This window comes from Ochotona princeps, chromosome 4 (genome assembly GCF_030435755.1).
Source record: "Ochotona princeps isolate mOchPri1 chromosome 4, mOchPri1.hap1, whole genome shotgun sequence".
NCBI lineage: Eukaryota > Metazoa > Chordata > Mammalia > Lagomorpha > Ochotonidae > Ochotona > Ochotona princeps.
The window spans coordinates 9862571-9890536 of record NC_080835.1 but is presented as its reverse complement, the minus strand read 5'-3'; the positions used below and the strand labels follow the sequence as shown (position 1 = coordinate 9890536).

The window sequence follows — 27966 nt, the reverse complement described above, 5'->3', positions numbered from 1 at the left end:
CGCCTCTTCGCCCTTCACAAATATGGCCTCAGCGGGCAACAGCCCCGCCTGCCCGGCACAGACGTGGAGGCGACTGACGTCATAAGAAGGCGCCAGCAGATCCGGAGGCGGTGGCGGGGAGTGCACGTGGTCCCCAAGTTGAAAACTTTCAAGTTAGGCCATGGACACCCCACTAAGGCGCAGCCGGCGACTTGGGGGCCTAAAGCCTGAGTCCACCGAGAAGCGAACCTCTGTTTCGCAGGTGAGACGGGCCCTTGTGGAGGTAGAGACGAACGGAGAAGACACGAGGCCGCCTGGGTCTCTCGAGGATGTGTGGCAGCTTGGCCCAGCGTCTCCCGGGCATCAACAGGAGACGAACACGGAATCACCCAGTCTGCGGGAGAAGGCGGGCTTGGGATCCCCTCAGGGGCAGCCAGACCCTGACCCACAGTCACCCCCGCGTCTGCAAGACCCAGACGTGGAATCTCCTCAAAGACAGCCGGAGATAACTCCCGAGTCCCCCCAGCGACAACCAGAGCCATGTGCGAAGACACCAGAGGTGTCCCGGGGCCAAGGAGAACTGGACGTGTTAGCTCAAAGTACAGAGGAGACGGCCCCGGGGTCCCCAGAGCCGCGTCTGGGTCAGCCGGCTCCAGGTCCGGAGCCCTCACGGCCACCGCTGTCCCCCTCCGAGCCGCGCAGGCCACTCCCGGCTGGGCGGACGGTGGCAAGCCGCCCCCGGGCAAAGGAGCCACACGACTCTTGTGCCCAGACCCCCGCGCTCAAGAAGCTAAAGAAGGAAGAGGAGGAGGTCCCTGTGATCCCGATGGGGAAGCCCAAATCTGGACGGGTGTGGAAGGACCGCTCCAAGAAGAGGTGACGTGGGGAACAGCCCGGGCGGGAGTGAGGCACCCTGTGAGCTTGGGGTTCTGTTTTCTCAATCCTGGAATGACGTGAGGAAGGTGGACAGGTCAGGGAGAGATGTCAGCCAATAGCCAGAATGTGGTGGTGTGCGCCTGGGACTGCAGGACTGCTGAGCCCAGGCCCTGGCGCTCATTTCCCCAGGAACCCTGGAACCTCACAGCGCCTCGGTCCTGTGTTCATTCAGAAGCAGGTAAAGCAGCGATGTTCCTTGAACGCAGTGAGATCTTGGCCTGCTGCTGTAGATGACTTGTCGTCAAGGACCACAGGCACGGTGAAGCACTGACGATAGGGTTCAGGGCTAAGCCCTGATGACTGCTCGCAGAAGGGCCGTCCACACACACTGCCTTGAATCTGCCCAGCAGCCTATGAGGCAGGTTCAGGGAAAGCTAAATGGGCGTGGGCCTAGGTCCCGACAAAGCACCCAGCTCCCACCAAGGCCGAGGTGCCAGCACGCCTTTAACTACCCTCTGCCCCTGCCCTGACGTGGTCCCGTGACCTTCCTAGGCAGCCATGGGATCCTTGTGGTCAGTACTGGGTGAATGTTTGCTGGGATGATGAAATGAAGGGGCTGCTCTGGAGGAGGAAGTGTCGGGGTGCCAGGAAGGAGCTGGGAACAGCGGGCAGAGGAGGGCATGGAGAAAGGAGCGTGCTTTAAGGAAGAAGCTGACCTTGACCGAGGGTGGACTGTGTGCCCTGCTTTGTACTGGGCCCTTTCACGTTTAGTTGGACCCTTAAAACTAAGCAGTGTGGTCTCCCTGCCTTGACTGTCACCATTAAACAGAAGGCAAACTGAGACTTAGTGCGTTTTTTTTTTTTTTTTTTCTTAATTTTTCTTGATTTGCAAGGCAGAGTGAGCGAGAGATCTTTCATCTGCTGGTTCACTCTCCAGATAGCCACAGTGGCCAGGGCTGGCCCAGGCTTGTTAGCAGGGAGCTCAGTCAAAGTGGAGCAGCCAGGACTCAACGATGCCGTCTGATACACAGCGTGTGTTGCAGATGGCAGCTTGGCTCTCCACACCCCAGTGCTGGCCTCGGAGACTCAGCAGTTTGGAGAAGTGGAGGGCGACATTGCTCCCCACTCGGTCCAACGGGGGGATGATGGCCATGTAGAGGCAGAGGAGGCGATTGGTTTTAGAGGGAAGAGGGCGATAAGGAGGTTGAGTGTGTAGAGCCTGGGGTGCTGGTACGTGGGCTCTGGGGGAGGGCGGTGCTGAGCAAAGAGGAGGAGCAGGGCCGTTGCCCAGGTCGGGGGAAGGAAGCAGGCAGCTGCTGGAGCAAGGTAGGAGGCCTCAGCCTTGAACCTGTCTCCACTTCAGACCCTCCCTGGCTTCCTTGCTCAGAACAGTCATCCCAGGCTCAGGGGGTCTGCAGCAGCAGCATCTCTCCCTCACCAGAGGCTTCCTCACTCCCCAGCCTCCAGCCTTGTTGCTCCAACCTGCGGTGCTTCCTGCACACACACACAGCCTGTTGGAAAGGCTGTTCCCCTGGCATGGCTGTGCCACAGTTTAGTGCCACCCCTTGGGAAAGGTCCGCTGTCCTGTTTCCCCAGGGGGCTTCACTGCTGTGTTCTGTATGTCTTTTGCCCCTGGGCAGCCCACTTGCACCAACGCCCGTCTGCCTGTGGGAGTCTTGTGGCTAGCTGCCCATCTTCTAGTCTATAGCAAGGCTCCATAGAGCGGTCACTCCTGGGCCGTTCCTCCCTCCCCTCGAGCACAGCTCCAGTTAAGCAAGACGAGTGAGGAGCCAGAGTTAGTTCTTTCATTTACCCAGTTAGTATCATACATCTTGGGGTAACCATGGCTGCAAAGCAGACTCCCTACTTTCCTAGAGCCAGCATTCTGGCTGTGGAGAACATTTACAAGAGGCTTTAAAAAGTTCTTGGAGAGGTTGGCACAGTGGCATAGTACACCAGAGCAATACTTGCTGTGCTGGCATCCCATATGAGTCCTGGTTGCTCCACTTCCCATCCAGCTCCCTGCTTGTGGCCTGGGAAGCAGGATAGGTTGGCCCAAAGCCTGGGGCCCTGCACCCACATGGGAGACCTGGAAGAAGCTCCTGACTCCTGGATTCTTGGCTTTGGATCAGCTCAGCTTTGGCTGTTGCAGCGATTTGGGAAGTGAACCAGTGTTGAAAGAGCTCTCTTTCTGTCTCTCCTTGTCTCTCTAAAATCTACCTTTCAAATAAAAATTTTAATTTTTTTTAAAAGTTTATGGAAAATCAAATTAAAAGGTAAGTTTATTTTGGTGCAAAAGGATTTTGAAATGCATTCATGCACGTAGAACATGTCAGTAGTATTAAGGGTTTTGCAGGGATGTAAACCAAGACAGAGAACAGAGTACGGGGGAAAAGGTGGTACAGAGCCCCAGTGAGCTGAGGTGGCCTCGCTGATGAAGGATGTGGAGTGGAGGCCCGATGAAGAGAGGGAACCAAGGCCAAGAGCTGGGGAAACAGTGGCCAGGCGTGCTGGACGACGCAGCAGCCTGGGGCTCCAGTCACAGGCAGGGACAGTGAGGGCAGGGCAGCGGGCCATCTGGCTTTCCTCTGGGAGCCGTGGGGATGGTAGACAGCAGTGCTGATCCAAGGGCTGCCCTGTGCCGGCTTCAGCAGGGCAGGGGGAAAGCGGAGAGAGCAGTGAAGCAGCTGTGAGGGTTCCGACAGCTCCAGCAGCCGCCACAGGTGTTGGAGAAGGGCGCAGCAGGGCTGAGCTGAGGTCTGGTGTCTCCTGGTGCCTGCACCTGCGGAGGAGGACCTGATGCAGCCCCGCCTTCTGGCCCATGCCAGTGCCTTTGGAGCACCTATTACCTCTGTGTGTGTGTTGACTAGACCTCCCACCGCCCTGTGAAACGGGAACACGCAGACATGGCTAGCAGATGGTGGGCCAGGGACCGCAAGCCAGGCCACCTCCCTTCAGTCCTCAGAGCTCACAGTTTGGAACTTTACTGCCTCCTGCCTCAGCCACTGCCACCTGTGACTGATTAAACTTAATTGTTCATATAAAATTAAGACTCAATTTCTGTCAACACCACACACAGTGCTGCTGTCTGCAGGACAGCACCCGTGTGGGAAGGCCAGCGTTCAGTATGGCAGGCAAGGCCATGTGTAGCCCCACCCTTGGCCCTTGAAGGGACAGGTGCCTGCCAGGAGTGGGTTGTCGGAGCAGAGATGTAGGACACGGAGCCAAGCTGACACGGGACCTGCCTGGGATCAGTGCTCCCCTGTGTGCCAGACCTGCGGGCCTGCAGCAGGAAGGGGGATGCTGGCCCTTCCCCGTGGACGGGATTAGGCCCTGACTAAGCAAGCTTGAGCTGGCACGGGAGAACACTCAGACACCATGTCTCATTTTTCCTGTGACTCGGAAGCTCTCTCCCTCAGGAAAATCCAGACAGCCTTGACAGCCTGTCGCTGACGGGTGCAGAGCACAGGAGCCCTTACAGGGGGCTGTTTGTGCAGCAGTGGAGCAGGCCACTTCTACAGGGGTGAGTGCCTCATCCACAGAGACATTCACACCCAGGCCAGCAGCACAGCGGGCTTCAAGTCCTGAGCCCTCCACAAAGGCGGAGAGGAAGCACGTGACCAGGGCCTGACCTGGCCTGGTGTGGGCACCCCTGGAGGCTGAGTGCATGGTGGGTGCCCCATAGACCCGACAAATGTCTGCTCTCGCCAACCCAGGTTCTCCCAGATGGTTCAGGACAAGCCCTTGCGCACTTCCTGGCAGCGCAAGATGAAGGAGCGACAGGAGAGGAAGCTGGCCAAGGACTTCGCCCGACACTTGGAGGAGGAGAAGGAGAGGCGCCGGCAGGTGAGGGATTGGACGACTGGAGACTGGAACCCTGGGCCGGGGTGGTGTCTGTGTGACCAGGGCCTGGAGGAGGTGACCTCGGATGGAGGCCTTCCGCAGCCCGAGGGCCCCAGGGTGAAGGGAGCTGGCTAGCTGGCACTCTGTGCCTACGGGAAGTTTCCAAGTGGGGAGCTCCAGCCCTCTGGGGGAAGGCCCTGTCTTCCACAGCCTTTACAGCCAGCATCTACCGCCAGGTCAGTGACTCCCTACCGTGCCACCAAAGAAGCCATATGCAGGATGGCTCCCTGGAGGAACACCCTGCCGGGGAATGGCTCTTGTGTCTGGGCTCCAGCTAGCCCTGCTTGCCAAAGGAGAAGGTGGGGGGGCTCTCCCTGTCTCCTGTGAAGCCCACGCACCCAAAATGCAGGGCTGGGGGAAGGTAAGTGTTCCTGAGTGCCCCAAGAAGGGGCAGAGCGGCCGAGCTGCACAGAGGCACCCTGGAACCATTGGCCTGGGTTCTGGTCCTGACTCGGCTATATGCTACACAGGAGACTGGCTGAGTCCCTATGCATCACTTCCTTTCAAGTGCAAGGGAGCTGTTCCTGCCCTGGGAGCCCAGGTCATTTCTCACTTCTCTCCCTGGGCCTTCACCGCTTTGGATCACCAAGGCTGAGAGAGGCCCCTGACCGTGCAGAGACCTTGGGAAACCTGCAGCTCTCCCTCCACTGAGGGCCAGGGCCTCCTTGACCCCCCAGATTCAAGTCTCCTTCCCCCGCTGTCACAGGAGAAGAAGCAGCGCCGGGCTGAGAACCTGAAGCGGCGCCTGGAGAACGAGCGGAAGGCGGAGGTCGTCCAAGTGGTGAGTGTCCCACCTCCCCTGGCGCTCTGCGGCATGTGGAGCACATGCAGGTGCCGCCTCCGAGTGCCTTGCCCCGCTGCACGTCCCGCTCTCCGACCCCCACAGCCTGCCTTCTGGGGAACCAGCCAAAGATTCCACCACATTAACACCCTCCCCTTCCACCATTCCCAGATCCGGAACCCCGCTAAGATCAAGCGGGCGAAGAAGAAGCAACTGCGCTCCATTGAGAAGCGGGATACCCTGGCCCTGCTGCAGAAGCAGCCGCCACAGCGGCCAGCAGTCCAGGTCTGAGCTCAGCACAGCCAACGAGCTAGCCAGCCAAGCCACTGTGACAGACTGCAGGAGCCGGCAGTCCAGCTCTGGGGCCCCAAACCAGGGACCACCCGGACAGGACTCCTGGGCCCCTGAGGCTCCACCCGGGCAGACCTGGCCCTGGCCACGGGTGGGAGGGAAGAGGGTTGGCTCTCCGCTCCCTTCTCTTTCTGGAAGTGACTTCGGCTTAAGAGCAGGAAGCTGTCCTGGTTCCTCAGTACACTGTGTCTGCACTACCCCGAAGTCCCAGGTCCAGTCCAGGAGTGGAGGCCAGCAGTCAGGACTCTCCACCCCCATTTCCATGCTTTCCCAAAGTTGCTGTGACCACCTCCACACCCTGCTGACCCCAGATCTGTCAGAATGACCCAGCTCCTCCCCACTTTTCAACCCTGAGAGATTAAAAGGGGGAGGTTGCAAGAAGCCAGATTTCCCATGCCAGCCCCACCCCAGCCCACCCCGGAAATCTAACCTCTGGTCCAGTCTGTGACTAGACTGTTGTGCCCAGGCCTGATTCCAGGCATCGGTAATGCAGATAGCAAAGTGCCCACCCTCATTCTGATGGAGACTGTAATAAACCAGTACAGTACAGCCAGAGCGTTGGTTCTGGTGGAGAAAACAGGAAGAACATGAACCACATGGGATGCTGGGTGGGAGAGCGGTCTGTGAAAAGCTGCAGGGAAGCTGCTGTTGGCCTGCTCCTGCCCTGCTCTGCAAACAGTCGCTGAGGGAGCACCGGACCGAAGTCCTCAAGAATGTCTCATCTCAGTCCTTCCACACCCGAGCTTGGTCCCTGGGCAGGAGAGCGAAGGCCATGGCGGCCTCTGCCCTCCACGTCTCACCACTGAGACCATACAAGGAGTAGGAAGAGAGCCAGGATGCCTGCGGTACCAGAGACATCTGAGGAACTCCTGCCTGCCCCGGGCAGTAGAGGAAGCAAGCACAGTGCCATGCATGACGGGACACACGTTGCTTCCCCATTTCCTCATTGGAAGGAGAGCCACCCAGCCTGTGCTGCAAAGGGCATGGGACTGCCAGTACCCAGGAGGCATCCTGCAGAATACCAAGCCTGCCCGGGGCTCAGGTGCCACAGTCAGGTGAGCTGCCATGTGGCTGTGTAGGTTGACACCCTTCAGGTTAGCGGGCAGACCCTGTCCTCATTAATGCCCGAACTGGGCAGATCACCTAACCATGCTCCGCCTGCGCTGGCTCACCCGTGAACACCGGAGCGTGGAGCAGCCCCCTCGCCAGAATAAAACATCCAAAGGTCTGTAAGTGTTGGCTGAAGCCGGGAAGCTATATGAACAGTGCAGTCGAAAACTCAGTTTGCACCCCTGGTTGCATGTTAACTGCAGCCCCCATCATCTGGTAACATTGAACTCCAGGGAAATATGCCCTGGGTACTCTGCTGCCCCGTCTGAGGAGTTCATGACTGCAACTTGTTGCTCATAAGTGTGTTCAGTCACAGACCAGCAGCACACAAGGGGGACCATCCCCACCTCTCCTCCATACATATGCTGAGGCACACTGCACCTTAACACAGGTGAATCTTGGGTCAAGAGGCGATTGAGAATCTTAGGTTTTATTAATCAGGGGAGAGAGTCTGACAGACCGTCTCCCTGGTGGGAGACAGACACACTTGGTGGAGTGACCACACAAGGGAAATGGTTGCCCAAGGTATTTATAGCACTAGGCCTTTCCACATCCGAGGCAGGAGGCAGCAGCCCTTTGTCCACCGCTGTTTGTGTGTAGCAAGTGAGCTGGGACGCAGGGTGCTCATCAAGGCCAGGCCCGATGGTTCCTGCGGTGCATCCCAGACATTCCTGGGCAGAGGAGGACTCACTTGGCCTCAGGCCTGCAGCCTGCTCTGCCAAGCCAAACAAAATCTAAGGCTTCCTGGCATAGTTTTAGGAACAGCTGCTATGAGGTTGTCTCCAACCAGCTGAGTGACATCAAAATGCAGATTCCAGGCTGCTGCTTGGAGGTCTTACATTTCAAAGGCGATGCCCCAGGGGTTCTAATCAGACCAGTTCAGTGCCAAGTTCAGAGAGCCCATCTAGTTGCTGAAGTGTTCCTGGTCCTTTTCCGAGGTCGCTGCGCGGCCGCCCCTCCACAAGCCAGGGAAGCACGTGGGGCAGAGCGGGGACGGTAGGCGGCTGCGCAGCGAGGAGGAGGAAGAGGAGTAAGCCGAGATGGCGGTGGAGGAGGCGCGGCGACGGCGGCGGCGGGAGTCCGAGTCCAGGTCGGTGTCGTCCTGCAGCACGCTCTCTAGCACGGTGCGCAGCGACTGCCGCAGCTTGCGCAGCACGTCAGGGCAGGTGAGCACGTACAGCAACGGGTTGACCACGCTGTTGAAAAAGGCCAGGCTGGTGACGAAGGGCAGCCCGCGCCAGGCGAGGGGCCGCAGCGCTGGCACCGTATGCGCCCGCGCCTCCAACAGGCTGAAGACGTGGTAGGGTCCCCAGCAGAGCGCAAAGGCCACCACGACGGCCGCCACCAGGCGCACGAAGCGGCCAGGCCGCCGGCGGCCGCGGTGGCGCAGTTGCATACTCACGGCCACGTGGCTGGAGGCGATGATGACCAGCGGCACCAGAAAGGCCAGCAAGAACTTGCTGACTGCCAGGGCCATCTGACGCCTGTTGCACGTAGCATCGCGATCCGTCCCGGGGCTCAGGAGCAGTACATTGTAGTAGCACATGATGCGCCCGTCGCGCCTCGGGATGGTGTCGCGGAAAACAAAATAGGGCACAGTGTTGAGCACTGCCAGGGCCCACAGCACCAGGCAGAGTCTGTGTGCGGCGGCCACCGTGCGGTGGTTCTGCGCCCACACTGGCCGCACCACCTGCAGGCAGCGGTCCAGGCTGATGGCGCTGAGCAGGAAGCCGCTGGCGAACATGTTGAGGAAGAAGACGGAGGAGTGCAGCTTGCAGAAGGTGGTGCCCAACTCCCACGAGTGGCCCACGGCCAGGAAGTAGGTGAAGAAGGGCAGGGAGGCGGCGGCCAACAGGTCGGACATCGCCAGATGTAGCACCCAGGTGGTGACCACGGTCTGGCGCATGCGGAAGCCCACCAGGAAGAGGATGAGGCCGTTCTCCATCAGGCCCAGCACCCCTGCCAGCCCGTGCAGCAGCACAGACACGTGGTCTATGTAGCGCATGCTGGAGTTGCTGTGGCTCTTCAGGTGGCTCATCTGCTCCAGGATGGGGCAGAGCGGACTCAAAGTGGCGTTGGGCAACATGGCGCAAAGGGGCCTGTTGGGGAGAGGAAGGCGACGGCTGGGTGAGAACAATGTTTGGGCTGCCCCCACCTCTCCCTCTGCAACGCTGGGCAAAGCACTAAACCATCACCCTTCACCCCACCCCATGACACGTTTCCTGTCCGGTGACCTGGGTGTCAATTGTCATGGTACCTAGGGCAGCTTTTGGGGAGAGTTAAATGAGTTAATATATTAACACATTCAGAAGGTGCAGAGCAAGCCTGTGCTAGCCCGGCTTCATTCAGCGACCTGAGATGCTGAGGCCGGCCAGAGGGGCCTCCTTTCCCCTGACCCCAACCCCAGTGGGGGAGTAGTGTCCAGCTGGCCTGGGCACCCCCTTCTCACAGCACCCCTAGATCCTGCCTCTCTACAGACCCTTCCAGGCCCTGTGATGCATCCATGGTGATGGCTAGTTGGGTGTGTTGACTGCCAGAAGCGAAACCAGCCCCTCCTCTGCTAGTAGGGAGAGGAACTGAGATAAGGAGAAGACACTAGCAGGGCAGGAGGAAGGAGCTGGGCGGGCTCTGGGAGTTCCTGGGCCGAGAGCTCTCTCTCCTGCCTGCCCTTTCATCGATGCCCTTGGCCAACGCTCGCTCACCAGGGAGATGTCCAGCAGCTGCAGGTATGTGCAACCCCAGACGTGTGTGCTCACAGCCTTCTCCAGCACCCCAGGGTCAGTGAGAGCTAAGGAAATCAGGACTCCCTTAGGTGGTGCTGGGTACCCATGGCACACCCCCACATCGCAGCAACTCCTCCCAAGAGGCATGCTCATGTTCATGGGTCTGGAAGACAGGTGCTACCACTCACTCCTCCAACCCCTTTTACAGAGGTGCAGACCGGGGCTCAGATGTGTGCATCACTGGCCCAGAGTCCCCCCAAACAACAGAACCATGTAAAGGAAACACTCAGCTGGGGCTCTATCCTCGCTCAGAGATAATGGGGAGGAAGAGGAGGAGGAAGAGAAAAAAATTCAATCACGGTGAAAAAGTCCATTCCCTTCCAGCAACCACTGTCCTTTTGGGGTAGCCGCCTGAGAGACCAAGCTGGCATCTCCCTGGCAGACAAGTCCCTGGAGCCAAGGACCTGCAGGCAGGGCAGGAGGGGAACGGTTAGGCTATAACTCCCAAGTTCTAGGGTTTGCAGAGCAAATACCCCCCTGATTAACTCTCATGAGACCCCATATTTCAGAAGGGAAAACTGAGGTTTTGAGAAGCACAGCAACATGCCCAGAGTTTTTCAGCGGCAGCCATGGGGCTGGGACTGCTGCCCCTGTGCCCAGTAGCAGTCCCTTCTGTCCAGCTGCTCCCTATCGGACCCCTCCAGGACTGCCCGGAGAGTACAGTCCTGCAGCACCCCGGGAGCCATCCAGACCTGGCCCTTGGGCTACGAGGAGGCAGTCCTGTGACCCCCCAGGATTGCAGCGGCTGGGAGAAGAGAATACAAACTTCAGGAGTCTAAGGCCTGGAATTGAATCCCAGCTCCTCACTTCCTGGTGGGGTGAACTTGGGTAAGTTACCCTAAGCCAGCTGGTGAAATCTTGCCACTCCCACAGTTTGTGCATATTGAAAAAAGACAACGGTTCACCATTGTGCCTGGGAAAATGCAGTCCCCTCTTCTGAGCATCCAGTGCCCTCTGGCCTCTGCCATCGTCACTGGGAAGAGCCCTCTCTGCTGATAAAACTGTGCCTTCCAGGTTGGGTCTGAAGAGGAGAGAGGGGAGTACTGGGCAACCCTTGCCTTTGGCCCCCATCTCCTTACCTGAGCACAGAGGGGGTGCAGAATGCTGGATCCCCAAGCAGTGAGCTCCTGGTAGCAGGTGGAAGAGAGAGCAGCAGCAGCCAAGCAGAGGCATGGAGTGAGGTTGAGGGAGGAAATTGCTTTCAGCCCCAGATTGTGGGTATGCTTGCGTGTCAGGGGTGGGGTGGTGAGGGCGGGGACAGCTGGCACGTGTCACACTGGTGCTCAAATCTCATTCCTCTCCATCCACGCTGGTGTGCCCTGCTTCCCCTACCCCTTGCATGGAGGAGACTGTAGAGCAGTGCACGTGGGCTCGTGGGTGTGTGCATGCCAGGGTGAGCCTCTGTGTGCTGTGGACAGTGGCTGTAACACAAGTGTATGAATAAGAGGATGTGTGCCCAGCCGCGCTCGGTCCCTGGGATACTCTCCCCAACACTGTAATCCTCAAGGGAGGAAGTCCATCCAGCTTTTCCACGGCCCCAAGCTGCCTATTGCTTCCCGTCCCTCCCTCCCCCACCCCTTCTCTGTGCTGCCTTGAACACTTTTGTGACCTCCAGCTGCAATGCCCATCTCTCAGGTAAAGGCAAGGGTTACCTGGCACTTTTCTCCCTGTGGGAAGAATTGGGTGCAGGCTGCAGGCAAGGGCTACACTGCTTTTATTTTTTTTTAATTAAATTTATTCATTAATTACATTGTGTTGTAATTACATAGAATCTGGGATTCTCCCCCCACCCTCCCCCATGGTGGGTTCCTCCACCTTGTTGCATAACCATAGTTCAAGTTCAGTTGAAATTCCCTCTTTGCAAGTATATGCCAAGCATGGAGTCCAACATCTTATAGTCCAGTCAAGTCCAACTACTTATTGGGTAGACCCTCTCTGGTCTGAGGCCAGAGTATTAGTGCTTTTATTTGACCGGGATGATACTCTACACCGCTTTTAAAACGGGCTCAAAACCCTAGGAGAGGGGCCGGCATTGTGGTCTTGTAGCTTAAGCCTCCTGCTGCCCTGTCAGATCCCACATCAGAGCATTTGTTTTAGTCCCGGCTGCGCTACTTTCCATCCAGCTCCCTGCCACTGCACCTAGAGAAGCAGCGGAAGAAGGCTCGAATGCTTGGACCCCTGTAGCCACATGGAAGACCCAGATGGAGTTCCAGGCTCCTGGCTGAGATCAGGCTGTTGAAACCATTCAAGGAATGAATCAGCAGATGGAACATCTCTACTGACCTATCTCCATCTCAGATCTCTACCTTTCAAAAAGGTGAACACTTTAAAAAAGAATTCCTAAGAGATGGGGGGAAACTGAATCATGTGAGATGACATTCCACTGTCCTTCGATTCTTTCCTGTCCATTGCTGACCAAGCTGCCAAGCGTGGTGGCGCCAGGGGGCCACCCCTACAGCCTGGCATCCTTTGAGGTCTACTATAGAAGTCCCTCATCCAGAAGCTTAATGTGGAGTGCAGCACTGAATCAGCTCTTGCTGAGGGGGCCTGTTGTGAATAAATAAAATGTATGGCCGGGCTGGATAAGCCCACTAGAAGCTTCCATTACCCAGACCCTTAACAGCAAGAAATTACCTCTGGGCTTGTTCTTCCAAAGACAAGGAAAAAGGGGCATGCACCCCCTTCGCTGGGGAGAAAGGACCCACAGCCCTGACCAGGCTGCTGAGCCAGCGCCAAGGTCTTTGTAGCAGTGTGGTAGTGCAGTGCAGTGGTCAACACCGGCACGGCCTCCTCCTGGGGACGTGACCTTGGACAAGTATCTTCCCAATAGTAAAATGTGAATTTTTTTTTTTTGAGGTTCCAACATTTTGAAAGGGATTTATTGTTTCTTAGAAAAGCAGAGTGATAGAGGGAAGGGGAGAGAGAGGTCTCCTTATTCACTCCCCCAAAATTTGGTCACGGTGGCGGGGGGCTGGGCCAGGCCAAAGCCAGGTACCTAAAACTCCATCCAGCTCTCTCCCCTAGGCAGTTTAGCTCATGTTGGGGGTTTTTTTTGTTTGTTTGTTTGTATTTTTTGGTTCTTTTTTCTTTTCCACTGTGCCACAATGGTGGAGCCAAAATGTATTTGAAGTGCTGTACCACCCGGAGCAAGGTTGATGAGCAGGATGGAGGAAGAAACATCCTCCCCCACACGGTGAACACACTCCCACACCAGGGCCTTAGACTGGCCTCTGCTCTGGAGGCTTGTGCAATCAGCAGCCTTCCCGACGGCGCCCCCCGCAGCCCTGCTGGGTACTGCTTTCCGGTGCAAGCTCTCACCACTGTGGCCCTTCTCAGTCTTTGTTTTCAGTCCCTGAATCAGTGTCACAGCTCACGTCACAGCCCTCCCCAAGGATATTACTAAACGGAGCAGTCACAGAAGGAATGTGACTTTACCACAGTAACTAAAACAAGCCAGAGAACATTCCACATTAGCAGCTCCCTGAGGCATTTTCTCAAGAAGGGCCGGTGTCTGCTGCCCCGTGTCCCCAGGGACCCCATGGTGGGAACAGGTTCCCCTGCACATATTTGGGGAACCTCATGGCACAGGCTGCCGGGCTGGGCAAGACTGTGGAGAGAGGCTGGCAGACTGCTGTGCCAAGGGGTACCAGGAACCAGGACCAATGCCCACCAGTTCCAGAGGAAGAGCTTCATGCACTGGCCTGGGTGGGCACTCCCTGGTTGGGAGTATCAGACAGCAGCCTCCTATGTGGAGTAAGACTGGGGCGGGGCAAGGGGAGAGGGAGGAGGCAGAGGTCCCCAAGATTATCAGATGCACCCTCCCAGGGCTCAGAATCCAGGGGAGGGGAGGAGCCTAAAGGGGTGTCAGGCAGCAATCTTGACCTTGAATGTCCATCTGAATCATTCGGAGGGCTCTGAAACCCTGGCTGCTTGGAATGGATGCTGGGGTGTGGCAGGTTAGGTCACAGCTTGGGGCGCCTGCATCCCAGCATCCCTTATTGGAATGCCAGGATGGAGTCCCACCTCTGCTTCTGATCCAGGTTCCTGCTAATGGATTTCTGGGAGAAAGCAGAAGTTGGCCCAGGCCTCTGGGTTCCTGCTACCCACATGAGAGATCTGCACAGCAGGCGTTTGAGGAATGAACCAGCAGACAACGCTCTCTTTGTCACACACACACACACACACACACACACACACACACACACACAGTTTCCCTATAACTCTGCCTTTTAAATAAATAATTTTTTTAAAAAATGAAAATAAACAGTATATGGACACACACACTCATAAAATAAAGCAAGCACATTGCTGATCCAGGTGGCCTGGGAATTTGCATTCCTACCTAGAGCCCTAGGGAAGCCCACGTTGGTTGGTTCCCAGACTACACTGAAACTGGAGCCCCAGGAGGGAGGACTCCGGGATCCCTAGGCCTGGGGCAGTCCTAGTGAGGCCTGCTGGAGAGCCTCCCTGCTCTGAGCCTGTCTCCTTACCTCCACCATGAGGGTTAAAGTTCCCAGTCCTGCCCTGCTGTGGCCTGCCTGTCCTCTGCCCTGTGTCCCTCTAGGCTTGGAGAAGAGTGCAGCCAGCCCCGGGGTTGCAGGCCCCTACCCCTGTAGCACAGCGTTCTCAGTTGGGAATGCAATGTCAGAAAGGGCACAGGTCGGGTCCTTCACCCAGCAGCACCATCTAGGCCAGCTGCACTGCAGCCAAGTCTACGCCCATCACCATCTGGCACACCAACCTCAGCTGCATCATTGCTGCCTGCAGGAGTCAACAGTTCCCTGACCAGGGCATTCCAGGCCTCTCCTAGTCCAACTCTCCCAGGCCTGGTGACCTATTCCTCATGTCCACAGCTGCCCTGTCCCTCTGCCCCCACCTCCTTGCCTGCACCTGCTGGCATCACTCCCTGGGAGGCCTTTCCCCCTGCGCCTCTGCAGGGCCCCTTGCTAAGACCATCAATGTCTCTGGCTCTAGAGTCAGGGGAAGATACCAAGAGATCTTGCAAGTACGGGCCAGCCAGAAGGGCGTTCTCGCCCTGGACAAGCCTTGGGAGGTAGGTTGAGTGTGTGCTCCTTTCTGGCCATGTTAAAGAAGTCAGCCAAAGAGGAAGCGGGACCCACAGCGGGAAGTGATGAGGGCTTCCTTGGAATCCCCCAGTCCCTCACAGGGAGAGGCCCTGCAGCTGCCCAAAGGATCCCACCCAGCGTCTTGCAGCGGCCCAGGTGGAGGTCCCTGGTGCTGCCATCCCTGGGGGTCACTGACTCCTCATAGGCTAATCAGCCCCCAAGGGAGCTGGAGTCCTATGCGCCCATCTTCATTTCTGTTGCTTCCTTGTCGCATTGATTCATTAGTCAGCACCTGTCACCCTCCCCTCAGTCCAACTCTCTCGGGTTTAACAGCTTTCATATCCAATGGCCCCCACGTGCAGCCCCTCCTCCATGAGCTTCATGCCATTGTCTCAGTCCCTCCTGAGAGGTGCTGTCAAACCCCATTTCACAGATAAGGAAAATGAGCCTCACAGCCAGATAGCAGAGGAGCTGGGATCCCTCCCAGACCCATGAGCTTGGACATCGATGAGTATGTAAGAATGTGGAATTGAGGCCAGCCGTGTGGCTCTGTGGGTCTTGCAGGAATGCTGGTTCAAGCCCCAGCTGCTCTACTTCCAATCCAGCTCCTTGTTCGTGGCTTGGGAAAGCAGCACAAGATGGCTCAAGTCCTTGGGACCCTGCACCAACATGGGAGACCAGGAAGAAACTCCTGGCTCCCAGGTTTGAATCAACTCAGCTCTGGCCATTGTGGCCATTTGGGGGATGAACCAGCAGATGGAAAACCTCTCTCTGTGTCTCTGATTTCTCTGCAACTCTGCCTTTCAAACAAAAATTATATGTATTTTAAGTCAGCCATAAGATTCATTTTTTTAGATAAGCTGTGGAGCCAGTTCTGGGGGCTCAGAGCTGTTTCCCCAGCACAGTTGGGCGCTGTTTTCTCAGAAGCACCCTCCTGTCCTTGGCCGCAAGCTAGCTCTGCTCTGTGTACCCCACTTCTGACCCCCCCTTAACCATTGTCCTCCTACCTCCAGACAAAAGAGAGATGCCCAGGAGTGACTTCCCACAGCCCCTGTTCTGCTCCTGACAGTGGAGCGCAGACCTTGCAGGAGGAATGGTGACCATGGCCCTAAGAGGTGAGGGCTGATGAGCAGAGTAAGCTAGAGAGCCCTCTGTAAGATGCCCGGGTAACAAGGAGAGACACAGTAACCATGGTGGAGAAAACTGTCAGACAACACCTGACCGGGCCAGGCTGTCAAGGTCACGGCAGCCTGACTAGGAGTGAGCAGCAGGTGGTTCCACCAGGACACCCTCGGGATTCCGCCCCACTCCTGGAGCCAGCCCATGTGGAATGGGCTGAATCTGTCCCCATCTCCTGCCACCAAAGCCATCTGTTCAAGTCTTGACCCCCAGACCTCCAAAATGGGAACAAACAAGGGGACTTCCAGAAATTCAAAGTAGAAGTGAAAGGTAACTTTGCATCAGTGCCCAGATGGCCTCCACGGATGCTTTGAAGACATTGCGTAACTGGTGACAGGCCCTTTCAGGAGTCTTTGGGTTAAAATGAGGCTACTGTGGGATGAGAGGGCCACTCAGTCTGACTGGCGTCTTGTAAAAACAGGAACTCCGAGCTCACCGAAAAATGCCAATGGTGTGTGTGCACAGGGGTAGGCTTCGTGCAGAATTGGGGCAGAGTAGGGTAGGTACCACCTGGCAGCCACGGAGCTTCCAAAGTCCAACCCCAAGAACTGTGGGAAAATCAGCAGGTGTTGTTGAATCACCCAGTCTGCGGGATCCTTGATGAAAGCAGCTGACCTGCACTGCCTGAGCCTTTAGCTTGGGGTGAATGTTGGCTTAGCGGTTAAGACGCTGCTTAGGGCACCTGCATTCTACATCAGAGTGCCAAGGTCCAACTCCTGGCTTGACTCCAGCTTCCTGCTAAGGCACACCCTGGGAAGTCGTGGTGATGGCTTAGCACGTTGCATTCCTGCTCATCCACTTAAGAAACCTGGTTTGGTTCTCAGACCATGGCTTCAGCCCCCAGCCCAGTGTAGAACTTTTGTGGGCATCTGGGGAGGAAACCAGTGGCTGGCAGCTCTCACCCCACCACCCCCTCCTTCTCTTTCTCGCTCTCAAATTAAATAGAGGGGGAAAAATCAGCTGAATCTCATCTGAAAGAAGCATCTGACAGATCCAAACTGAGGCCTCTTGCAAAGCAACCAGTCTATCCTCAAAAATGTCAAGAGTGCGGCCATCACTGTGGCATAGAGGGTAAAGCAATAGCCTGCAGTGCCGGCACTCCATATGGGCACTGGTTTAAGCCCTGACTGTTCCACTTCTGATCCTGCTCTGTGCTAATACACCTGGAAAAAAACAGCAGAAGACGGCCCTCGCGCTGCACCCACGTGGGAGACCTGGAAGAAGGTCCCGGCTCCTTGCTTCTTCCTGGCCCAACCCTGGCTGTTGTGGCCATTTGGGGAGTGAATGAGGGAATGGAAAATATGTCTATCTGTCCTATTTTTCTGTCTCCCCTCCTCTCTGTGTAACTTCATTCCAAATAAGCAAACAAAATTTTGAAAGAATGTCAGCCCGAAGCTGATTTCCTGATGTTGATCATTGCTCTGTGGTTACTTTCTCTTCTTAGGAAATGTACATATACGAAAGTACTTAGGTTAAAGGGAACTCTGTCATGCCTGCAACTTCTCATGGAATGGAAGAGCATGTCTGCATGTGCACACAGGGAGAGCGCGAACTACAGCAAGTGGAAAGAACGAATCACTGGGGAATCTGGGAGCAGGCTATGTGGACGGTCTGTAAGCCTGAAATTATTTCAGAATAAAAGTCCCTCCCCACCACTGCCCGCTTCCAGCCTCCCCTTCCCCTGCTCATCCCCTCCCAGCTCTGATAAAGTCCATTGCTCCGGACCCCGGAGACTGTTCTCCCCACCAGCTCCCTCTGCCCCCAGCCTCCGTGAGTCACCCCTGTGGCCAGCCCACAGCCCCACCTGCAGCCCTGCCAGTGCTCCCAGAGCCACTCACAACCTTCCCAGCTGAGCTGGGACAAAATTCATGCTGGCCGAGCATAGACCCACAGGCAAGCCAGCTCTCTCCACCCCCAGCCCTGCTACTCTGCCCAGCCTCTTTCAGTCTCCCTGTTCACCCCCAGGAGGAGGTGTCATCAGCTGTAATTTACAAAACTCAACCAGAGCTCCTGAAGGACAGGTCCTGGGTCACAGCTTAGATTCTCTGTAGGAGCTATTTCACCCCAAGGCTTCCTGGATGCTGCAATTATAATAACCTGTGCTGCCGACCTTGGCGAGCTGGAGCGCCTCCTGGGGCCTGGGCCAGTCACTGGCTTCCGTTAGTGCACTGACGCAGGCTTGTTGAGTGGAGCGAGGGGCTCACACTACTGCGTGATGATCATAGCCTTACTGTGCAGAAAAGCCACAAAGCTGTACACTGAGTTCCCAATGAGCTTACACCTGTCCCCTCCCTAACGAGCATCTCACCTCAGCATCACACATTTATTACAAACCACCAGCCAAGGCAAACATGTTAATCTTATCTAAAATCCATTTCCTTTGCTTTCACCTGCTGTCCTTCCTCTGTTCCGCCACCCCGTCCAGGAAGCCCTGTTTAGTACAAGTTGAACATCCTGTTTAGGAAAGGCTTGCATCCATAGGGGTCTGGAGCGCTGAATACCTGCGTATGCAGTATGAGCTATGCCAGGATCGAAATGCAAAATGCCTTTAAGATTCTTAAACACCTTACTTAGAGGCAGTTTACGTGATATTTTCAGTACACCTGGCATTTCACCTACGACAGTGTCATGTGAGGCCAGGTTTGGAATTTTCCATGGGTTGGGGGTGGGGGTGTTACGTCGGTGCTCCAAAGGCTTTGTATTCTGGAGTATTTTGGATTTCCTGCCTGGGGATGCTCGAGCTGTAATCACCATTGATTAATTGCTTAGCCCTGAAAGCTGGGCAGGGTGGCGCTAGACCCATTTCCTCACCTACCACCCCAAACCCCTGTGAGCTGTCACCCCATCCCCACCCCTGTCGCATTGGTTCAGCTTTCCTGGAAAGCCTGAAAGATGGAGGAATAAACTCACCAGCCTGCGGCTCCAGGGGGCCCTGAGGCCCAAGGCAGGCTGGCAGCCTGAAGAAGCTGCATGGGCAAGGAGGGAGCAGACCAACAGGCTGAAAGGCCTCCTGCGTCACATCCACCTGCAGCCTCATTCTTCCTGGGAGTCTTGCTCATCTCAGCTGCGAGGGAGAAGGCCAGGGTAGGTACCCAGGGCGGCTAAGCAGCCCCACAGAGTCCTACTGGGAGGGTGCCTTCCCTTGCCTTTGAGCTAGGAGTTTCAGCACAGCCCCTGACCGCCAGGTGGGTGTGCCCCCAGCTGGCTCCCCTTTCTCCTAAGCGGCTCCCACTTGCTGCCTCGCTCATTTAAGGCCTAACCAGGCTGGATGCTGGGGCAGGCAAGGCTGTGTGGAGATGATTGTGTGGAATCAGCCAGCCGGAGCCTTCGCCATGGCCGCAGGTCTCCGGGTGGCCCTGCTACTGTTGGTGGTCACCTCCCTGGGGCTGAGTCAGCGGCCACACCCTGAGCCCAGCCTCCCAGCTCTCCAGCACAGCTACGACTGTGGGAGCCGGGGCATGCAACTGCTGGTACCCCCGAGGCCAGGCCGGACTATCCGTTTCAAGGTGATGGGTGAGTGTTGTGGAACCCAGGAGCCTGTGCACCCCTGGAGCAAGTGCCAGCAAGAAGTGCAGGGGCTCTCCCTCCTGCCTGTGGGTCCAGGCCCCATTCCCTCACCACATGATGGAGTAAGGGAGAGTCGCTGCCTCAGTTTCCCTGGTTTTGCCCTGAAAATTCTACCCTGTGCATGTGCTCAGGCTTCACCTGGCCACCTCCTGAGGTGCAGGTGCCAAATCAGCAGGACCGGGGCAGGGCAGGCTCTGCACTTGAACTGCACCAGTGGATGCTGCGGTGCTGGCCCGCAGGCCACTCCCTGAGTAACAGGAAGTGGCTGTGGCCTGGTGTCGAGCAGAGCATGTGGGTTTGGAATCGGGGGTTTAAATCTGTACTTTCCAGGCTTCGAGATCTTGGGCAATCAACCTGACCTCACTCCTTTTCTCATCTATACTGTGGGGGGGACCACCCCCTAAGCTCCCCATGTGCTCTGAGCAGGAATGTGAGGCACTTGTTCTCCTAGAGGGTGTCTTGGCTGCTCTGGGTTAACCATGGCAGTGGAATGGGGGAGGGGGCAGGGAGGGAATGCCTAACAGGTGACCCCAGGTGACTGCAGCAACCAGTTCAACTGAATAGGCTCAGTTCTCTCTTTCTGCCTGTCTGCCTTCCTTCCTTCCATCAGGATTGCGCTGGACCAAGCCAAACCCAGGGGCCCAAGCACTGATTTCCCAGGCATATTAGCAGGGAGTGGAAGTGGAGCAGCCAGGACTTGGACCAGCACCCATAGGAGATGCTGGTGTCACAGGCAAAGCCTCAGTGTGCTACACCACAGTGCTGGCTCCCAGGCTCTGATCCTTCTACAAACCCCAGGGTGTCTGCCATCTTGTTCCTGTGCGTCCTTGTATGTGCATCAGGACTCCCACCTCCCCTTGTCCTCCCTCTGACCTCAAACACCTGCCCACAGATCATGGAAAACCACAATTACAGGAAAGGATGCTCGATGCCCATCAGGGTGCTCCCTTTCTCCTCTGCATCTTCCAGCCCACCTGCCACAGCCCTCACTTGCCCCTTCAGCAGCCCTGCTCCCACTTCTTCTACCCCCAGATGAATTTGGGAACCGGTTTAAGGTAGACAACTGCTCCATCTGCTACCACTGGGTCAGCTCCGAGCCCCAGGAACCTGCGGTCTTCTCAGCTGATTACAAAGGCTGCCACGTGCTGGAGAAGGTAGGGGGGGCGCTGGAGCAAGCACCCTCCAGGGCTGGAGCCCCAATCGCCCAGGGAGCTGGATGGTGAGGGCACTAAGTCCTGGGCACAGGTCCTCCCTGGGGCCCACCATAAACCCGGAACAGCTCTACCTGGGATGCCAGCTGGCCTCACCCTGCTGCTCTGATCACTTCCCCACCTGCAGGACGGGCGTGCCCACCTGAGGGTGGTCATAGAAGCTGTGCTGCCCGACGGCAGAGTGGAGGTCGCATGGGAAGTTGTTCTGATCTGTCCCAAGCCGGACCACACCTGGCCCCCCACCATGTCCCCATTTTCTACTCCTTTCCGCCCCTCCTTGGATCATGCCTTCCCCAGCTCACTGCACCTGGAGCACAGCTTCTGGCTTCCAGCAGCTGCTGAGCCCTCCTTGGGACCGAGCTCCACCTCCACTACCCTGGTTCCAGTGGAACACTGGCAAGTGGACCAGCCAGATGCCGTAGGTACGCAGAGCATCTGTGTATGTGGGGGCCCTCTGGCTGGCACCTTCTAGAGCACAGCGCCTTTGGCTGGTCCTGAGGGGCCACCTCTCTCACCAGCCTGTGCCTAACCCTAGGTAGCCATCTGCCCCAGGCACAGTGCCAAGTGGCCTCTGGACACATCCCCTGCACAGTGAACAGAAGCGCCAAGCAGGCCTGCGAGCAGGTTGGCTGTTGTTATGACAGTACCAAGGAGGTGCCCTGCTACTATGGCAACACAGGTACCACCTGGCACATGGAGCCCAGCCCTGGTCCCTGGCTGAAGCTCAGCTTCCCGTGCAATGCCCTCCTCACATCCCCCGAGTGGATGGCAGAGGGCCCTTTAGACAGGCTGGCTACACCTTCTGCCAGCCATCCAGGGGTACTGAAAATAGATCTGTTGAGTTTCTCATCTAAAACATTCAGTTGTGGGGGGAAATGACAAAAGTCCCTGTGACTCTGCTTGTGGGTGGTGGTCCATGGGTGAGAAAGTTGGTTTCTCAAATCTGGCCTTAGTGGAGGGCAAGAGAGTTCAGGTCCCAAATCCCCAGGTTGAGGCCAAAATAACGACCGCCATGCAGCCTGCACCCCGTGTCTCCTGTTTCACGCATGCTAACCCAAGTCCCCCGCCTGCCTCTGTCCCAGCTACTCTGCAATGTTTCCGAAATGGTTCCTTTACCTTGGTCGTGTCCCGAGAAATGGCCCTGGCACACACAGTCACCCTGGCCAACATGCACCTGGCCTATGCCCCCAGCCGCTGCCCCCCAGCCCAGAAGACCAATACTTTCGTGGTCTTCCACGCCCCCCTCACCCACTGTGGTACCACAGTCCAGGTAAGAGCGGGGACCCCGGGGAGGGGGAGCTGTGGGCGGTGTTGGTCATGCCCCTGAGGTCCTCAGCCAGCTGTCTCCTCCCACAGGCGATTGGGAGGCAGCTCATCTATGAGAATCAGCTGGAGTCCAACATCGACATCCAGAAGGGGCCTCAGGGCTCCGTCACGCGGGACAGCTCCTTCCAGTGAGCAGACCCTCCTCTTGACAGGCCTGGCGGTGGGCTTAGGTGTGAGGGATGTGCAGGAGAGCCTCACACAGGCTCTGGAGCCAGCTGGGTTCCAATCCAGGCTCTGCCAGCAGCTGGCCCTGCAGGCTGAGCTCTCTTCCTGATGGCCCTAAGCGGGCAGGGAAAGGAGCTCCCTGATGGGCTGATGTAGGCAGTGAGTGAGTACAGGACTGGCAACCAGGGCTTGGCTAGAAACCCGCAGCAGGCCCCAGAGGCCTGGAGTCCCTCAAAGTGCTGCCTTCAGCCCGCCTCCAACAGCTCGGGCTATTGCTGCCTCCTGCTCTTGGCTCGGGAAGCCTGACAAGGCAGAGGCTACCTCGGGCTGTAGCCATCTGAGGCTGACACGGTAGGGTAAAGAGTCCCTCATCCCAGGAGCCCAGAAGTTAGTGGGGCTGACCCCAATGGACTGTCCTTGTCACGCTGCCCCTGTGAGTAGGAACAAGGTGCCAGGCTCTACTTCCTGAATCAGACAGAGCTAAGGCATGAGCCGTGGGGTGTGGGAGTTCTGGGCTTGCTGCCACGTGGAGGCCCAGGTATCCCCTCACTGCTGCATGCAGGGGGACTGGGGTCAGGGTTCAAGTGTCTTTGGCATGAAAATATTAAGTAGCTCTGGGCTGGGAGGGAGAGGGACAAGCTTACATGGTACTCTAGGTCCTTGGCTGTGGGAGTGGCCTGGTGGGGCAGAGGGGAAGGGAGCACAGCTGTGACCCGTCAGGACCAAGCAGGTGCGGTCCGGGGCCTCTGAAGCAGAGGCCACTTCTGCATACTTGCCCAGGAGTATGGCGCCAAGGCTGGTGAGGCAGACCCGGGATGCAGCGGCAGGCTGACCACAAACAGAGCACAAAGAGACCCTGGAAGGTGACCTCCTTCCTCACTCGGCTCTCGCTGAGCCCTCGGAGGGAGATGGTGGTCACCATCTTACTAGCAAGGGCTAACAACTTAGCCTGCAGGTGGAGGTGGGGGGATGATTCAGACAACAGAGCTCCTGAGCCAGCTGTGAGGCTCCCCAAGGGAACCAGGTGTCCCAACGAAACAGGCAACTGCAGGCAGCACGGTCAAGCCAAGCAGCCACCCGCCAATCCCCCTGGGACTCCTCGTCATCTTAATCCTACACAAACCTGGAGTCAAGGTCTCAACTACGAAGCTGGCGATATCCTGAGCAGGTCAGATGGGCAGTGGATGGAGCAGAGCGAGCTGTCTACTGCCCTGTGACGGTTTAGGGAACATCCCCGACCCTGCCAGCCGGGACAGTGCATCACCGTCTGTTACGTCTGGGCAGTTGGTACCTCATCAACTAAGGAATCAACAGGTTCACTCTGTGTCTTCACCCCCATTCTTCAGGCTTCACATCCGCTGTATCTTCAATGCCAGTGACTTCCTGCCCATCCAGGCAGATGTCTTCTCGCCCCGATTGCCTGCCCCTGTGACTCAGTCTGGCGCCCTGAGGCTGGAGCTACGGATTGCCAAGGGTATGGTGGCCCCACTTTCTTTCCTGGCTCCTATTCCCCCAGTGCTCAGCCAGCCCCAGGCTCACAGGTCCCTCTCCTGTAGATGAGACGTTTAGCTCCTTCTACGAGGAGGGGGACTATCCCCTGGTGAGGCTGCTCCGGGAGCCGGTGCACGTGGAGGTGCGACTGCTGCAGAGGACGGACCCCAGGCTGGTGCTGCTTCTACACCAGTGCTGGGCCACTCCTGGTGCCAACCCCTTCCAGCAGCCCCAGTGGCCACTCCTAAAAGATGGGTGAGTGGTGGCCCAGATGTTCCGAAGGTTCCTGCCCACCTGCCTCGCCTCCCAGAGGCGGCCACCCTGACTGCTGTCCTTCTCAGGTGTCCGTTCAAGGGCGACAGCTACAGAACACAAGTGGTGGCCTTAGACAGGGCAGCGCTGCCCTTCTGGTCTCACTACCAACGTTTCACGGTGGCCACCTTCACCCTCCTGGACTCTGCTGCTCAGAGAGCCCTCAGGGGACAGGTAAGAAAAGCCTGTGCTCCCTGTGTCTGGCTCATGCTGAGTGGGGATAAGGAGCTGGCTGCCAGGTTTTCCCAGCATTGAGAGCTGATGGAGGTCCCAGAATAGGGGCTGACTTGACTCAGCCAGGTACAGACACAGGGTCCTCTTGGCCACAGGTCAGGCAAAAGGCAGCTGCCAACTATGGTTACAACTGACCAGGAACCCGGATGCCAGTCAGCATTCCAGGGTGGTGGTGGTCTCATTTCTGATTCTAGAAATGTATTTAATGTGTCTGTGCTTTGGAGTATTTGTAACATGGTAGCTTTCCAGGAGGCAGAAGTGGATGGACTGAGGGTACATGTGGGCGATCCATGGGGCAACACCATTGTCCCCACAAATGTCACAGTGTGGTTTCTGTCACACATGCACAGCTCCCTGCTTATCTTGGCCGTGGCTGCCTCTTGAGCCAGCCCTGTAGGATGAGGGGCACCTGTGGGTGCATGGTCAGGTCAATTCCTCCTGTTGCTACCCCTCTGCACCAGCTTACCCTGCCTTCATGTTTCTGGAAGCCTGCTGTCCTGTGCCTTCCCTCTGCTCCTGGTGTCTGAGGCCCAGAGGGAGAAAGGCCACAAACCTTTGTACTCTGGCCAAGGCCTGCCTCCCCAAAATCCCCTGTCTGGGCAGGAGGCGATCTCCAGAGCCTCACGGTGGGACAGAAGGCAGCGTGGGTGGAGCAGGCTGAGGGCTAGGGGCTCCACCAGGTACCCCAGTTCCTGCCTGTGAGGCCCTGGAGGCAGATTCGGATCCTGGGTGGAGGGAAGCGATGGCATGTGGTTCTGTACCCCGTCGGCACAGGCAGCAGCCTCCGGGCTATCTGGCCCTGCTCCTGGCTCCCACGTATCTACCCCAGAGCCTCTTGCCCAGTGGCACTGAGCGAGTCCCACACCTTGGCATTCTGCACTTGATCTTAGCCAAAAGGCCGAGAAGCGATCACACCTTGGCATTCTTCTCCATACACCAGGTTTACTTCTTCTGCAGCGCCTCAGCCTGCCACCCCTCGGGGCTGGAGACCTGCTCGGCTGTGTGTCGTTCGGGGACTGCACGTGAGTCTCGGGGCATGGCCTGGGCCTGGGCTCTGGGCCACAGGGGCTGGACAGGGCAGCCCAGACTCCCACTGTTCCCTGGTATAGGGCGCCGACGATCCCCTGTGAGACCCTTGGACATTGTGAGCTCTCCAGGGCCGGTGGGCTTCCAGGACTCTGCCAGGCAAGAGCCCACAGGTATGAGGTCTTATGGACTGCCCACAAGACCTTGGCTCTCCATGACTGTTGACAAAACGAGGAAGGTCCAGCCATGGTCAGGTCAGAAGATGATGTAATTGTCTTCAGAGGGAAACTAAGCCAAGATAGCTGGGGTTACCTTATCTGCGGTGGGTGGGGCCCCCCGCAGGTCTGCCTGGGGTGAGGACCAAGGTCTGGTGTGCAGGGGAGCGGCCAAGGGGGCTGTACCCAGCACTGCCATCTGTCACAACCCTTCTCTCTGGCAGGTTCCGGCAGCATCTCCAGCCTGAAGCCTCTGCTCTGGGTTGCCCTGGTGCCGCTGGCTGCTGCTCTCATCCTGGGGGTCGGTGTCTTTGTGGGCCTGAAAGCTCCAGGAAGATCACAAACTCAATAAAGCAGTTTCAACCTATCAAAGACAAGTGTGAGAAGCTGTTTGTGACAAACTGAACAGAAAACGTTTTCTTCTGAGAACTCGGTTCCTTACAGTATGAACGCAGTAGCGCGTCTCCTCACCACGGGGATAGCCACCTTCTGAGAAACATTGGGCAATTTCACCTTTGTGCAAACATCAGCATGCACTTATGCAAACCCAGAGGCGGCAGGTCAGTCGCTGCAGGGAGCCTCTTGATGAGGTCAGAGAACTGGGTAACCACGAGATGTGCAAGGCTGTGCTGGCCCAACATGGCCCACTGCTTGACGGTAAAGCTTTGCAGGTCTCGCTAAGAATAAATCCCAACACTAATGCCACTGTAAGTGCACAACTTGGTGACCCATGTGGCTCCTTACGTGCTGTCCACTTCCATAACTGGCAGTGTGCCAGGCTGGTCTCTACTACCAGCCCCATACTAGGAAGAAGACGTTGTGCTATGACACAGTGACAGCTGTGACGAAACTAAGTGATGGTTTTTCTTTTTTCTGCTTCGTCCTATCTTATGGGACAATCATCCTGCCAGTTGCACTGTTGGCTAAAACACGTGACTACTTAACATTCACCACACCCTGGGGAGGGACTCATGTCCTCTGAGGCTGCATTCGGAAATGACCCTCTCGGCAAGTAGAGGTGGCGGATCAGGCAGAGAACAGCGGAGGGAAAAAGGCATGGCTGAGTCAAAGAACAGCCATGGCTTAGTAGGCAGGAGTCTGGCAAGAACTTACACCCCATGAGAGCATGTCAGCTGGTGGGGCATCCTCACAGCACCTGCTGTGGCTGCCAGAGTTCCTAGGGACGTGAGTGGAGGGAGCTCCCCCAGTGCCTCTTCGGAGCCTGCCAGGTAGACTAGGAAGCTGGGTGGCACTCGCCTCCTCCCACAGCCCCCAGGACAGGGCCACCGGGCAGGCCAGCAAGCACCAGCATGTGCTGTGCTGCTGATCTGCGTGTCCATGTTGGCACCGGCCTTCCTCTTTGACGTGGCAGCAGGGACCCTTCCAGCCTAGCATATGGATCTCCTGTGTTGGGCGCAGGAGCAGATGGGATGACTAAGCAGGGCTCAGCCTTGGAGAACCGGGAAGATGCTCGTAGGGAAACCTGAGCTTGGCTTTGGAAGAGTACAAAAGCAATGAAGGTGCTCAAGCCCACCACTGACCCTCGTGCTGCATAGAATACCTTGACAAATGAATACATATACAGTCCTCTGGCCTACACTCTGTTTTCTGTCTTCAGGTTCCCAAGCCAAGCAACCTATATTACAATCTCTGCTTCTTTATTATTTTGATAATCTTATAGTTGATTAAGGGTACAAAGGGTCAAGGGCTATAGGAAAGTGGGTAAGACCATAGTTCCACGTTATTTTTTTCTTCCTGTATCTGGGGTGAGCGGGGAGATAAAGGGAGAAGCTACACCCACCCTCCCACCTATCCCAGGGTCCCTGACATGGCGTTTGCTTAAAGGGCACTGCTCAAGTGGTTTTCATAGTTCAATAGTTCTGAATTGCTGCTGATCTTGCCACACCAATCACAATGAAGTCTTCCAGAATCCACTGGCTGACATTGTCCACCTCAGAGTCTCCATTTGCCCAGATATTCACTGCCAACATGTGGCTGGGGTAGTTGATTGATCTGTTCTGTCCTCTGTCCTCGTTGTGGTACCAGGTGTCCTCTGCAGGCTCTAGTGTTCTGCCATATCCCCCGTGTGCTTCTAGATATACTGTCCACTGCTGTCTGAGCCACTAAGGGGCCCAGGTCGGACACATGCACTCCACAGTCAGGCCATGGAACCTGCACTTCTCTTCATGGTTGGGGTTCTGAGTCCAGTAGTTCAGTTGGAGGGATCCCCAAAGAAATTTCATCTGAGGTGATCCCAGACCCGATTCTTGTGTGTGCTTGCCAGTACAGGGTCTGGCACAGTGCGTTGCCCTAATCAGCTTATGCATATGCTGGTGGTTGCAATTGCTGGGTTGGTTCTGTTTCCAGCCTTGTCTTCCACATGAAGCAATG

At 56.8% G+C, this 27966-nt stretch overlaps 3 protein-coding genes across 3 annotated transcripts; 2 read left to right on the top strand and 1 right to left on the bottom strand.

The window, feature by feature from the left end:
- The first annotated feature begins 27 nt into the window (after nt 1-27).
- CCDC86 (coiled-coil domain containing 86) lies at nt 28-6021 on the top strand. The gene is made up of 4 exons (XM_004585268.2): nt 28-855; nt 4572-4701; nt 5465-5539; nt 5711-6021. The coding sequence occupies exons 1-4, from the start codon at nt 161-163 to the stop codon at nt 5828-5830; spliced, it is 1020 nt and encodes a 339-aa protein (XP_004585325.2). The 5' UTR covers nt 28-160; the 3' UTR covers nt 5831-6021.
- Nucleotides 6022-7636: 1615 nt separating this feature from the next.
- PTGDR2 (prostaglandin D2 receptor 2) lies at nt 7637-11001 on the bottom strand. The gene is made up of 2 exons (XM_004585463.2): nt 10863-11001; nt 7637-9099 (listed from the first exon to the last, which is right to left on the bottom strand). Exon 2 carries the CDS (start codon nt 9084-9086, stop codon nt 7905-7907), a length of 1182 nt encoding a protein of 393 aa, XP_004585520.2. The 5' UTR covers nt 9087-9099; nt 10863-11001; the 3' UTR covers nt 7637-7904.
- An 8359-nt stretch (nt 11002-19360) lies between these two features.
- On the top strand, nt 19361-25927 carry ZP1 (zona pellucida glycoprotein 1). Its single transcript, XM_004585462.2, has 12 exons — nt 19361-19541; nt 20628-20749; nt 20934-21228; nt 21342-21485; nt 21889-22076; nt 22163-22260; nt 23644-23771; nt 23854-24043; nt 24130-24274; nt 25275-25356; nt 25444-25533; nt 25800-25927. Exons 1-12 carry the CDS (start codon nt 19361-19363, stop codon nt 25925-25927), a joined length of 1791 nt encoding a protein of 596 aa, XP_004585519.2.
- The last annotated feature ends 2039 nt before the right edge of the window (nt 25928-27966 follow it).